At 38.7% G+C, this 14,326-nt stretch overlaps 1 protein-coding gene across 1 annotated transcript; it reads right to left on the bottom strand.

Moving 5' to 3' along the window:
• Positions 1-1,037: 1,037 nt before the first annotated feature.
• On the bottom strand, positions 1,038-5,441 carry LOC127364282 (claudin-7-B-like). The gene is made up of 4 exons (XM_051401687.1): positions 5,040-5,441; positions 2,638-2,802; positions 2,439-2,523; positions 1,038-2,079 (listed from the first exon to the last, which is right to left on the bottom strand). The coding sequence occupies exons 1-4, from the start codon at positions 5,260-5,262 to the stop codon at positions 1,929-1,931; spliced, it is 624 nt and encodes a 207-aa protein (XP_051257647.1). The 5' UTR covers positions 5,263-5,441; the 3' UTR covers positions 1,038-1,928.
• Between the last annotated feature and the right edge of the window lie 8,885 nt (positions 5,442-14,326).

Genomic DNA, 14,326 nt, shown 5'->3' with positions numbered 1-14,326 from the left:
AAATCTGCAAAAAATTAAACAAATTAGCAAGTGTCCATTTGATTAATACATTGAGTATGAAACCCAGTTATTATCAGGATTATCAATTTTCTCAAAGTACACCAAAGCATAGATATAAAATCTTATGGTAATGGAAGAAAGGAGTTCCCTGGTTTGGTTGCATTGTGTGAGTTTATAGGATGGAGGCAGACTGGGGTCAGACGGTTTGGCCACGTAGGAGTAAAATTGTTATTATTTTTACTTTTCGGATCTGACCTGAGGGGAGGAAAGAATAATGATTAGAGAATGGGAAAAGAGGAAAAGATGAACTAGAGCAAGACATTGCTGGGTCTGATAAATCACAAGAATCTTAACTTGAAGGCGTAAAATGACAAAGTAAGGAGATGAGACACTATAAAAAGACAGGAGGAATGAGGTGAATTTGCTCTGCAGTGTAGTGAAATGTCCGGTGTTACTTTTCCCACATTGTGTAACTTAAAATGGGTCCGGAAAGATGCTGGGATATACAATAATACTTTTAATGATACTTCAAAATATAATATACAGTAAATTCATCCATCCAGTAAATACCTCAACCCCAACTCAAAGTAGGTACCCATACACACCACAAGGTGGCAGTAAAACCAAAGCAGATTCATATTGTTAGCCATTATGATTCTGTGTGCCTATCAACCCAAAGGAAGATGGCTCCCAGCCAGAGTGAAGTGAGTAAAGACCCTGATGATTTTAGGTTCCAGCCTCAGTAGGAAAATCATCTACAAGCTCAGTCCTTCATGTTTGATCACCAACGTTTAAATGCCAGCTTTACTGCATGTTTGAGGGGAATGTGTTCATAAATGCCTGGACATGCCAGTGTTTCACAGGATGCAGAACAATCCTATGTGTACTTTATAATTGTGTATGAGGCATAGCACCTGTGTTTTTTCCATTTAATTTAAGCTAATTTTAACCGTTTGTTACTTACCACTCCTTTTAAATGTATTTAAGCTGTTTAAGTGGTCATGTTTTTTAACTAGTAAAGCACTTGGAGCTGCATGCCCTTTTATGCAAGTTTATTTATTATTTAGAATAAAGGCATTTACAGAAGCCAAAAACAAGTACATTTTCCACTTTTATTTATGTACAACAAACTTTTCAAAATCACAATTTAAAATGTTCTTAAAAAACTGAAAATTTTATGAGTGCAGCAACAGCTATTGAGACTAAAAAGCCTGCGAGATAAGCCAAGCCCATTCACACAAACTGTAATTACAGAACAAGTCAACAAATACATCGCTCACAACATCTGTTGCTGTATGTATGTCAGCAAAAACATTGGTAATCGGACTGCATGGATTTAGTTCACTGTAATTTACTGTTACAATTTCACTCTGGCACTTGATTAAAAACAAAAATAGTCTACAATGGTACTGAATGATTTGCTGTGTTCATATAAATAAGGCACATATACATGGAAATAATGGTAGCAAATTGCTTCTCAGGTGCCAGATGTTTAACCTCTATGGATTCAGCCAACACAGTAACAAATGGTGGAAGTTGTCTATTTCCATACCTGATGTAGATTCAGTTCCTTCAAACAGTTTCCCCAAACACACTGCACAATTTATTGTGTGTACATTGTCGCATTCAGCATGTGAACAATCTTCTACATACCAAGTTGTATGTTATTATGGGTGTTTCACCTTAATTTTAAACTTAGTGCTTCACAGGTGTCAACTAAGTGGACAGTATACTATGTAGTATACAAATCAGTAAGCACTGACTGTAGCTCCAGACAGGGCAAGGGCAAATAAGCTCTTTATGAAGTAAACAGCCATTATTTAAAAATTGAATCAATTTGTTAAAATATACAGTAACATGACAGGGTAGCCCTGAAGAATCTAAAATATAAAATAAAATAAAATAAAAACAGGTAATGATATTCCTATTCAAACGTATTCCTTGCTGCTGGGGGGTCTGGAGATGGGATACTTCGGTGTAGATTTCCCTCTTGGGCAGGATGCTGCCAACATGGCACCTCCCACAACAGCCAGGAACGCTCCAGCCCAGGCAATGAAGATGGCAGAACCAAACTCATACCTTTAGAAAGAGAAGTCACAGTGAGTCAGGAGGGTTAACAGATGGCAGCAGAGCGTAAGCTTACATAAAACTAAAATGTGCATAATACATTCATCAGCACTAGAAGAGTGGCTGAACTCATGCAAATGTTTGGATAGAAGGTGGAGGAGGTCAGAAGCCGGTATCTAAAATAAACCAGCGCCTCCGACATGTTTGGAGGCATTATACTCTGCTAAAGAAAATGTTCAACTTATTGTTGGGTGGCACCTTTTCTATTGGCAATGCACATTTTATTTAATTAAAGAAAAAGGGAAGTAGCTCAGGCACAATGTGGAAAATATGGTGCATAACATTTTCAGCTTAAATTCTCATGTACTTACTTGGTATTGACGGGGGTGAAAGGGTTGTAGAAGGCTTGGATGATGTCGTGAGCATACCAAGAGCAGGCAACAATGGAACACAAAGCTGTGGGAAAGCAAACAAAAACATTACTGAAACTGCTTAGAGTCCACAGAGAAGAAACACACAAACAAAATTAATAAAAAAATAAGTTAATAATTAATTCAAATGGCTTCTTACATCCAATCAGGATGATAATGCCTCCAGTCATGGCAATGCGGGACTTGCGCGTTTTGTCATCTCCTCCACAGTTGGTGCACTTCATTCCCATGCAGGCTACACCCAGGCCAGCCACAGTCACAATGATGCTAACAATCATAAGGGCACGAGTTGCCTGGAGGGCACCTGGATAAAAAAAAAAACAGGATAGGGTTAATCCATCAGTTAATGTGACAACACTTATTAAACAGGCACATGGGGAGAAAAGGTATGGAAAGATTTGACAGGCTTTAGACGGGATTGAAACATACAACAAAGTTATTGGCATTTGAAATGAAATTGTGCAGTGATTTGTGGTGATAACACTACTATTAAAAAAACATTTGTATGCATCTAGAAGCCACCATTTGGGAAAAGGCAGCATTAAAAACAAGCACTGCTCATGTACAACACAGTGGCTTCTGTCTCTGGTGTCTCACTGCCGCTCCCTATAACAACGCACCACAGAAACTGGCTCTAACCGGAAGCCCGAAGAAATTCTAAAGGGGGGTGGGGGAGTGGGTGTGTGGGTTTGTCTGCTATGCAAGTCAGAAACAGGTCTAACCAGGTTTCAGGTTTCATTATAAAGGAAGGCACTCCCAATTTCAGGAACTCACAGCCTGCCTTTCAGCAGGTGGACATTTCATATCTAAGGGGACACAAGCCCTCTTTAAAATGTGAAGAATGCCCAAAGTGGCTTTAATTTAGGAGTCCGAATCTTGTCACACTTTTCCTAGTTTTGGTATCAATTGTTCGTAAACTTCAGGTATGTGTTGGTAGATTTTGAGAAAGTATTTGTGAATACGGAGCCATTATTTGTTCACTTGCTCCATATCTAACCACAGCTTTAATCACACAATGTTTATCGAAGTTGGTTTGTGTTCATGTTTGTAGAGGCGATAAGACACACTGTGCTACAGATATTTTATCAAATGTTTTGATAAGCCGATAGAAAAAAAAATTAAGCAAAAATAAAAAACCAACACATAAAAAAAAGGTACCTGAAGGAAATGGCCAGTTTGTGAACTTTTAAGCCACAAGTCAACACGCAGCATACAGCTGTAAATGCATTTGAGTGAATATGATGTGTCAAGATAAAAACAGGGAGGGACCTATGTACAAAACATTTCTCTGTGCCATTCTGGCAGTTAATACCCAGGGGCAAATCAGTTGGTATTGAAACATGTACAATTAACAATCGAACTGACATGCTACTATTAACCCATTTAGCTTTAAGATAAGAAAGTCATAAAGAGATACGGTATGGACTTGTGACCAAACTTTAAAGGGAAATTTAACAATTGCTCAACTTCTTAATTTAGCATTAGTGGTTCTTTTTTTGCTACAGCCCACAGGATAACCAATAAACCACCACTTCATTTCATTATATTTCCCTGAACCACTCATAATGGGGCATACTATATCTGCAAGTGTGGCCTATCTGAAATTGTTGAACCTGTTGATTATGCAAATGTGTGTGTTTTTTTTTTTTTAAAGTGAAACTAAATGCTGCATTTAAACTTTGTTTTTCCATACATTGTGTGAAAGAGTCAACATTTTAGGGCCCAAAACATAGCAAATACTGGTTCTCTGTTCATTCGATCCCCTGTAGGCCGAAGACAAAGCAACTGTTTGTGGGGTTGGTGTTTCTGACTGTTGACTAAACAGTGGCTCATACAGGTGTTGTTTAACCTTTAACTACCTAGGCTGTGTAATGTAAGTCCTACACTTCGGGCTTTTCCATGCATGCGGGAGGGGGAGGGGGTGTGGAGGGGGGGTAGCTGGACAATGGCTATTGGATAATCATTGCCTACGTTTAAAGAAGTGATGCACACAAACACTCCCTCCTATAAAGTGGAAAGAAAGTAGGGTTTTTTTTATATATAAATGATCTGGCACTGAGCCATGGAGTTGCTCTGTCTCACAGTGCAGGTGAGGCCTCATAGCGTGGTTTAAACCAAATAACTGCATTCTGGGGGAATAAAGGAGGGAGTTAATAAGTGACAAAACCAGTTAGCCCAAGACACAGGAGTTCTTCAAAGGAGCTGTAAAGGACGGCTCAGGATTTTAAAAAATGGCCGAAAGAAAGAAAAGTTGCTAGCTTCTACACTCCAACAGGTGCCTGTCTGTTACATCATTTCCTGCTACACGGTAACCACAGGTATATTCTAGAGAAATTAAGCAGCAAAATAAGATAAAGAATGATAAAACACATTTCTATAGACGTTAAGACTTACAAGAGTTACAGGAAAAAGTAAGCTACTCAGGTTTTCAAGGTCTTTTTAAGCTAACAGATAAACACATAAGCTTTTTAAATAAACTCTTAAACGTCTGACACTAACTTCGACGACACACACTCCGGATGCAGTAACGGCTTTACTCACTGTTGAGCTGCAGGATGGAGTCGTAGACTTTGCACTGGATTTGGCCTGTGCTCTGAAACGCACAGGACATCCAGAGCCCTTCGTACATGGCCACCGCTGTGATGATGTTGTCCCCGACATAAGCGGACATCTTCCACTGCGGCAAAATGGTGCCAATTATCAGTCCAATTAAGCCCAAAAGAGCCAGGGCGAATCCTAAAATCTGCAGACCCGAGTTGGCCATTTCTGCTTCTTCTTCTTCTTCTTCTTCCTCCTCCTCCTCAACGACTCGAAGGCGAAACAACAAAAGACGACGTCCACCTGCTGTGAAGGTACAAATCCCCCAGTCACTCCTTCAAAATCTGACCGAGTTTTAACTAAGTTTGCTTTGTTGCTGGAAAAGTCTTATTTATTTGCGTATTCCTTAGTTTTCTGAAAATAAGTTAGCAGACAACGGTGATAGTACAGTGTATAAAGCGTCTCTGCAATTTATAACGTGTCTCTGCGAGTCTTGGCGCACCTGTTCTTCTGTCGCACCTTGAATGGGGAGGGAATAGGGGAAGCGAGCTTTTTTAGGCGGTTTCTGTTACAGGTGGGCGGGGACGCGCACGCAGTTTCGAAGCATCGGCCGTATCATGATGTCAGTGTTTCCTGGAAAGACTAGATTTTATAGGCCTAGATAAGGGGTCTCAAACTCAAATTGGTTAGGGGCCCCTGCTGGTATCGTCGCTTTAACTATCAAGTACTGAAAAGCGCAGTATTTCAGAAAATATTTCCATTACTAACATGCTTGAAAACTAATGCAAACAGCAGTTTCTGTGCATTGTTATATCTTCATCCTATATCATTAAATAAAGCCCCAAAACCTGCTCTTTTCTTATTAATTTGCATGTATTTTTGGGCGCCTTTGACCTTTGCCGTTATTTTGCGACAAATTAAATAGCTACTTTAAAAAAAAAAAAATAGAATTCTGTTTTATTTCAATTGTTTATGAAGGGGTAGTTTAAATGTATATGAAACAATTAGAAAAAGTATTTAAAATAAACTTCCAGGTTATATTATATTTGGTAGTAGGGGCAGGGAAATGATAGATAGGCCACCCCATTATGGTATTAATGCTGACACATTACTACATTAATTTAGATGAATTTAAAAAAACATAAGGCGGTATAAAATGTAAACTAATAATTGAACGATCTATTATGGCTACATTTTAGAACAATTTAAAAGTAATTAAGTTCAATGAAAAAGGACATGCATTTGAGAAATGTCTTAAGATATAGAAATAAAACAATGTATTGATTTATCAGTGCTTCACTAATGTAATGTTTTCGAGTTCAGATATAGCATCTGGGGTTAATACTGTAAATGTAAAATGTATAACCAATGAATAGCATTAAATGTCATATTATTTTAACCAAAACCAAACTAGTTTTTTTTTAGAGTCAGCATTAGTCACAGTCCTGGAAGTGTAACCACCACGAGACGCTTAGTGGGCAGAAAAACACAGGACGATTCAAAACCACAAGACATTTCGTAATACTATCATAATATTCTACATTTCTAATAATTATTTCTAATACTTACACATCGAACATGGCTACAATATGTAAGGAGACAGTACAGTATATTGTAGATTAATATATTAGATCAGAATTATAACTTGAGTGCCTACGCTTTAAGTATCACTGTTTGTGCACATATTATCATGAATATTATCATGATAAGCACCAAGGAGAGAGCCTTATATAATGGTGTATTAAAGCAAAGCTATAAAAACCAACACATACACTATGTCAAGTAAACCAAGGCAGCTGCATGATTGTCACCCTGTTGGCTTAATGAGTGCCAAAATGAGAAGCTGCATCAACGTAAGTGGAAGTTGAGTCGAAAATCAATGTTGTTGTCAATTTTGTGTGTGGCTGTCATGTACTTGAGTTATAGTAGCTATTAAATGGTTCTCTGTACGCTGCGCTGACAGAAGCGTGTGCTATGTCTGCCATAGGTCAGCAGTGTTGAACTGAACTCCACTCTGCCAGGGAGGAGGCACATTTTGAAACCAGGAAATCAACAAACGGCAGCAGGAGTGGCTCGCGCCCTTCACAAGCTAAATCTTAACCCGGATGAATTTATTTAAAACAAGTCAAGTGTCGTACTGTACACTGATGGGTCCTTTTGTCATGTCAGAATGTATTATTGACACATTCCCTACCAACAGTGAACGACACTTTACAACAAATCTATTCACTGTTCAATAGAATGTGTTTATCTGTAACTCACTTCCCTTTTAGACACTCTTCTAGGCTGGTGCCATAAACACTGGGGCGGAAAAACAGAACTTATTTTTTGTATTTCCTGTAAACAATCATTATGTCTTGCTGTCAGTTTTCATTCGTTGCCAATAGTTAAATACATACAGTTATATTCTGTCTTTACGAATCACTATTTCTGTGAGGATAAATAGTAACAAAACATTTCCCTCAAATCCCTGACTAAAATAAACACCCTCCTCCGACATACTAGAAAAAGGAGGAGATCTAAGAAGTAATCCAGGAGGCTGAGACATTGAGTTTTATTTTCAGGAGCACTGTGCCCTGAGGGAGAACAGTTTTTGGATGGCAGTTTTGCTCTGACCGGTTCACTATGACAACATGAGAGGAAATCTCGGGGCTTTCATGTCAGCCAGAAAGAGATAATGCCTTGTACTGGGTACATGTTAATCTGGCTGAATGGTGCCTGTAAGGATAAGTTTCCCTTTTGATTTCATTCAGTGTTGTACAGAGGCTTTAGGGTTACAGTTGGAGTTAATTCAGTTACCTCACCAGTCAAACAGGTTTTATTTAAGAAGCTGCTTGTATGTAGTAGATCTTAGAAAACCACTAAAACACAAGTCCCATGCACAAGTAAGCCTAACAAGCACAGGCATGTAAATTTCTCTCACGCAAGACTTTCTCTAGGTTTCATGGTTATGTCTAGAATGCAGTGATTGTTAGGGTTTCGAATACTATGATACTTGCGCAACACTGTGACTTTTCAGACTGATACCCAATCTCTGAGTCATCATATACTGCAGGTGAGACACGAGTAAGTAGTAAATATTTTTCACCTGTCAAAAGTTTCTTGGTCTGTCAGATGACTCATGTGAAGAAAAACAGACACTGAATTGAACAATTTAAATGTGTTTGTTGTGCTTCACAGGCTGTGTCCACCCAGCTGTTTCAGTCCTCTGATTATTCACAGTGATCTTAAAGATAAATCCCAAGTCAATGGCACACATAATTTGGTTTGCTGAAGTTTTTTGTGGATTCTAATGATTTGTACTGTGTTGTTTACTCTAGAGCTAACTGATCCTCAGTTTTACTCTTTACATTTAGTGATTATAAGTGGTTATAATTTAGGTTGGATTGTGTATATCTGCTGGAAATGTAACTTCATGAAATGATTCACACTGTTAAGAAGTTTTTACCCAGAAACTAATAACATGAAGGTTGATCCTACTGTACAATATAAGTTATGACCTACCTGAAAATCTTTCCCCCAAATTCCTTTTATATTTTGAGTCATAATTTCGGTCTGTCTGTGATCAGATGTTTTCCAATTAGGGTTTAACTTCACTATCTGACACTTGTATGCTGATGTTACCGTTATGAGTCACTGTAATCCTTTTACCCTGAGTGTGCATGTTGTACCATCATTCCAGGAAGCAGGCTGTAGGACAGAAGGTTACATGAGGCTAGATGAGACAAACATAACTCTGAAGTGCAATGCTGTCATCTGGTGGTTACTGTGAATATAAAACAAAGCTACAGACGCGCGCACATTTTAGCTCTTGCTCAGTGGCAATAACTAAAGCACCATATACGCTGTGTACTCCTTCTGTTTACTTACCAGAATTCTCAATATACACACTATATTCTATATTCTCTCTCTATTAACAGTGCATAATCATTGATTGTTTGAAATAATAGAAAATAAAGATTTGAATGGACATCGTTTGACTGCATTGGGGTCAACCTTGAATAGTTAAGCCTATATTTTCAACCTTGAAAAGTAATAAAATAAAATAAAAACTGTATTATCAATTTTACACACATTTTTTATTGTGGTGGTTTTGTTTGTATAGGAGAAACATAATAAAGAAACCATTTCAGTTACAAACTGAACTAAAATAACGTTAAGTATTAATACAAAACACAAGGGGTCATAGGACTGTGTGTACTGATGAAAATAATGCTCCTGCAGAAAGAAAAATAGAGGTTGTTCCTTTATTTTGATAATACTTTGAATGTTGTGAAAAGGACAAACAGCTTTCCTCCAATCAGCAGTCATAAGAGCCAACGGTTGGTGAAACTCTTGTCATCTGTCAAAAACTATAAATGTAAACTGTAAGCTATGGGACATTATCAACAGTGATGTATGAGTGTTTGAATGAATTATATCCAAACTGACGTGTATTTAACAGTATTCCTTAACTGAAATTTAATGATTAAAGCTTAGTGAAGTGCTTGAAATGATTCTTTACTTATAGTATATTTCAAAAGCAGAAAACTGGGAAGTTTAGGGCCTCACTCTTCCCATTTGAAAATGATTGCATTCGTGGCACAGTGAGTTTATAAAAGAAATATCCACTAAAAGTAAAATTAAACCGGGATTTTATTGACTGCACTTACATAAGATTCTGATTTCTTATTACAATATTTGCCAGTTTACACTTTATTGCTAATAATGTAGAAGAAAATCCTATACATGCAGGTCATTGGCAAGAACACTGTAATTAAGAACTTGACAGCCATTGGCTTTTGCTTAAATTATGTGAAATAATTTTACTCTCTCTTTAAGATACAGGTATTCTATATTTAATCAAACAGATAGTTTTAAATGTTCTATTTCCTGTAATTTCTCTTGAAAATGTATGATGAAATACCAAAAAGTATTTGTTCATTATTCCAGTTGTAAGTTGTCTTACTTTGTATAACAATAGGTTTTTCACTTCGTGGCATTGTTAATCATTTCATATTTTTTATGCTCGGCTACATGCACTTTTGGTGACTTTGTTCATCATTTCATCATTGTTTTCCTCAATTTGATGCTGCTTTATTGATATTAATATCAATGAAAGACAAGTTAATTTGTCTGTAGTCAGAAGAACATTGGCATTCAGTGCTTGGAAAACATAATTAAATGCAACACATGCACATAAAACCTCCAAGGTTGCGATTTTCCCACGTTTATTCAAATTTAGCATGTAGATGCCTATAATGGAAACATTCGCATGCTGAGGGTAATTGGTTCCTCCAGCTATCGTGAGAACTATATTTGGTTTAATGCCTTAATCCTTATTTGCTGCATTAAGAAATATAAAGCTCCATTCAGTCTGAGCGCAGACTGCTCTACTCTGTGTGGGTTTACTGAGAATAGTCTTTTATAAATGCACGAGTCATGCTTCCATGAGATTTGAGATGCTCCAGTAAAGCTCAAGGATGATCAGAGGAGGAAAGAAGACTGTCTGACCCTGACTGAGGTCATGTCTCAAAGGGGAACGTGTTGTGAAAGTCAATGACAGCCCAGAGTGCACAATAATCTGCTCAGATCAGATGCTGCTCAACTTCAGCTTGTTCTAGTGTATGACTTGTAGTTTAATTATCCCAGTCTGTGGAACATGAGCCATCATCCATTTACCACGGCTATCACAGAGAGATTGTAATGTCTAATTGACTTCTGGGTTGTGAACTAGAAGTAATTGCCTGCAGCTATTCATCCATCTGATACATTTCGGTTAAACAATTTGAGAAGACATGACTCTTCATTAGATGAGCCCACTTTGATGACAAAATTAAGATTATGGCCATTGCAATTGGTAGGTAAAACTGTGTATCACAAATGATAGTGCAAGGTTTGTATATTTAAATGTATGTTTATAGACACTCAATGACACTCAAGCCCCCACACACAGATAAACATACAATTTACACTCGCCTAACCTTGACCCAGCGTGGATGTGAACCTGTGCCAGTGCGCTACAGAAAAGCTGAAAATTACATAGTTCTCCGTCATGGCAGAGGCTGTGGCTGAGGCAAAGAAATAACCCTAAGCTAAGGGGGACATGGGACAACTTTCCAAGTTCCTGGAAGAACTTAAGGTCTCTTGGAAAGATAACTCATATTCCAACAAAACCTCTATTCAAGGGATGTCTTCCATGGGTTCTGAAAGGATGGATAAGCAGTCTATGGCCCCCCTGCCACTCATGGAACCCTTGGTGGCAGCCCACCTCCACCATGACGGAAAGAGCTTATAAGGCAGCAGCCTTGCCTGTGAGAGTTCTTAACTTCACCTCCATGTTGACAGCTTACCAAGTGGAGCTTTTTGATGATCTGGCCAGTGTACCCAAGACTTCTCTGCAGGACGAGATAACCAGGATTATGGACATTTGGATATTGTGCTGCACTGTCCAGGCAACAGGGAAGTGCAGTCATGTTGGTGCTGCAAGAGAGGGCGAGATGGCTCAACCTGAACAACTTGTTGGATAAAGATGATTCGAGATTCAAAGATTTATTTGTCACATGCCCATATATTCAATATGTGCAGTGAAATTTGGTGGTATGGACCCGGTGGTACAATTATTTGGAAGGGGGAACATTAAATCTGTGCTTACTACAAGTGTTGCCTGTAGCGTACAGCCATACAGATATACCGTATAACTGCAATAAAAATTTAAAAAAGGAATTGTCAAGTAACATTTATGCAATTGTCAATTGTATGGGCTACGTTGAGATGATACTTTTGCAGACTTTTGCCTATGTCCTCACATTAATGCAGCTACGGTCTTATATAGGTATGGGCAGAAAGGTCCCTGTTGGCTAGTTCTGGCCAATAATACTGTGCTATGTAAGTCCTGCAGGGTGGGGAGTGTCTGTGGGGCTCTAATGTTTTAAGCAGAGTAGTTCCCATACCAGACCAGACCCTCAGAGAGACTCTGAATTTCCTAAGCAGTCCATTTCTTGGTGACGAGTATGTAGTAGGCCTAGGAAAGAGGATATTTTGGACGTTCCAGTGTTGCAAAGACAAAACGAAGACGGATGAGCTCTGCTTTCCACAGAAAACACAGTGCAGACTTTTCCCCCAATCCCTCCTTTTGCATCCCCGAACACACTAAGGCCCAAGTGCCTGTTGAGGTGCACTTTTGAGGAAAGCCACCTGGCCTAAAAACCCTGTCAACCTCATTGCCATCCAGGCTAGCTAATCATCCCTTTCCCCTTAGTCAGCTGGCAAGTTGGAAAAAGAAGTCATCTTAGCAGAAGACTCCATTGCTAGAGAAGTTGCCAGCTGTTCCCTGTTCTCTGGCTGTGTCTGTTCAGTTCTCCAGTGTGTCATGGAAGAAAAATTTCAGGAGCTCAGTTTGGGCATTTCAGCCAACTTGGCATGCTAACCACAGTTGGCTGCAACAGGGCAGGATTATACAGCCAAAAGACATGCTAGGGGGGAGCAAAGATCCAGTGGTCTCATCACTCTCAGAGTGCAAGAGAAATCAAGGAGAGAAAATATCAACCTTAGTAAACAAACGGGCATCCCAATAGTGCCACATGAGCAAAGTCTAGAGGGCTTCTATTCAAAGTATTCTGGCACCAAGGCAGTTGGTTTACATTATACAATCTGAAGGTTGAACGCACTATGTCCGCTGTCTCCCCCTCTACACAATCCACTGGGAGTGGATGCATTTGCACAAGAGTGGCCTCTGCTAGATGTGTTTTCTCCAATAGCCTGGATTTTCCCCAACGCTGTCCAGAGTGAGGCAGAATCATATGGCTGTGATTTTTTTTTTATTGAATTGAGTGGTGGAAGTGAAGCAACTCCTCTTTGGTTGCCCATGGGCCCTGTTGTTGAGAAGGAACCAGCTCATGTGCAAACTGAGGGTACTGTGGGTTGTGATGTAAAAAACCTGAAATGAAAACTGCCAAGGTTCATACCCTAGTTTGCAATCTCATGAAAGGGGCATTGAGACTATTACCTATCCGAGCTGAATTCCCTTCTCTCAAAGTAGCTTTGCCGTTGGTCTTGCCAAATTTGCTTTTCCGTACAGATTTCCGAGTGCATATCGCATGCACAAAGAAAGATGAATATTGGCATCTTTGACCTATAGCTAAAGGTGTAAAAAAAAAGTATATCAGATCAGCAACATCATTGAATGCCTGAAAAAAAATAAGAAAAAAAAGACTTATATACACATACACATATCAAAAAAGCTGAAAGGCATTTTATGTATTTGTTTTAGGAGTATATACTGTAGCTTACATGCCCCCAAACATGTAAGCTTAGGCCATGTCCCTGTACCCTTACCCTCTGCCACAGGGGGTCATCGACAGACCCATGTGCTGTTTCGTGTAAGCAAGACTTCAGATGGCGGGCTAACCAAACCCAAGTTGGTGGAAAGAGGCTACAGAAGAGAAACAGTTTTGAAAGAAAGAAGCAAGGGAAGAAAAAGACAACTGCACCAATAGCCTACAGCTGACGGACGGGGAAAGCAAAGACTTTAACTGTGAAGGCAGTGGGAGTGACACAATGTTGGACCAGCAGGTACTAGATTAATTTAGCTAGCCCTGCAGATCTCAGTGACCCCAAAGACAGATTCAACTGAAACTAGCTAACATTAATATGCATAGAGCAACTTTTCTGCAGCTGATAGATTTTTCTTTTTACTGACTAAATGTGTTGATACATATACAAGTATGTACCTAGTACTGCATGTACCTCTGGATTAGATATCTTTATGTTTTTTTTTAGAAAGAGCATGGATTTCATATAGGCTACCAATGTTTGCAGGGCATTCAGTCTATGGTGCTTACACAAGCCTCTGTAGTCTTAATCGGTGGTTGAGCACAACCCTATGTCCTATATCCAACTCTGAGATGAAGTAGACAAGCTGAAATTTGTGTGTTTCTGCTATAGTTGTGTGTGAAAGCATTGTATATTATATATTATTGTATAACTGTGAGGGACAAAGCTTTAAGAGATTGCATGCAATCTTAAGTAATTATAGTGTTACTGTTAAGTATCAGTGTTATAAACCCAGAGGATTAATTTTACTGATTATCAAATACACTATCTGTTGAAAGGAGCTGCCCAGTTTTTTGTGTGTGTGATATCGCTGTTAAGTAAATATATGCTCAGAATTAAATGAAATATTATTGAAATTGCAGAGATCTGAAAAGATATCCTGTCCAATCGTGTTCTCTAGATTTACGAAAACATGTTTGTTTGGTTCAGAATGATTTTTTTTTTACCATATATGTAGCCCTAAGTAAAAGACATCT

This window comes from Dicentrarchus labrax, unplaced genomic scaffold, assembly GCF_905237075.1.
Source record: "Dicentrarchus labrax unplaced genomic scaffold, dlabrax2021, whole genome shotgun sequence".
In the NCBI taxonomy this organism is placed as follows: Eukaryota; Metazoa; Chordata; class Actinopteri; family Moronidae; genus Dicentrarchus; species Dicentrarchus labrax.
The sequence above is the reverse complement of the archived record's forward strand: the minus strand, read 5'-3'. Positions and strand labels throughout refer to the sequence as shown.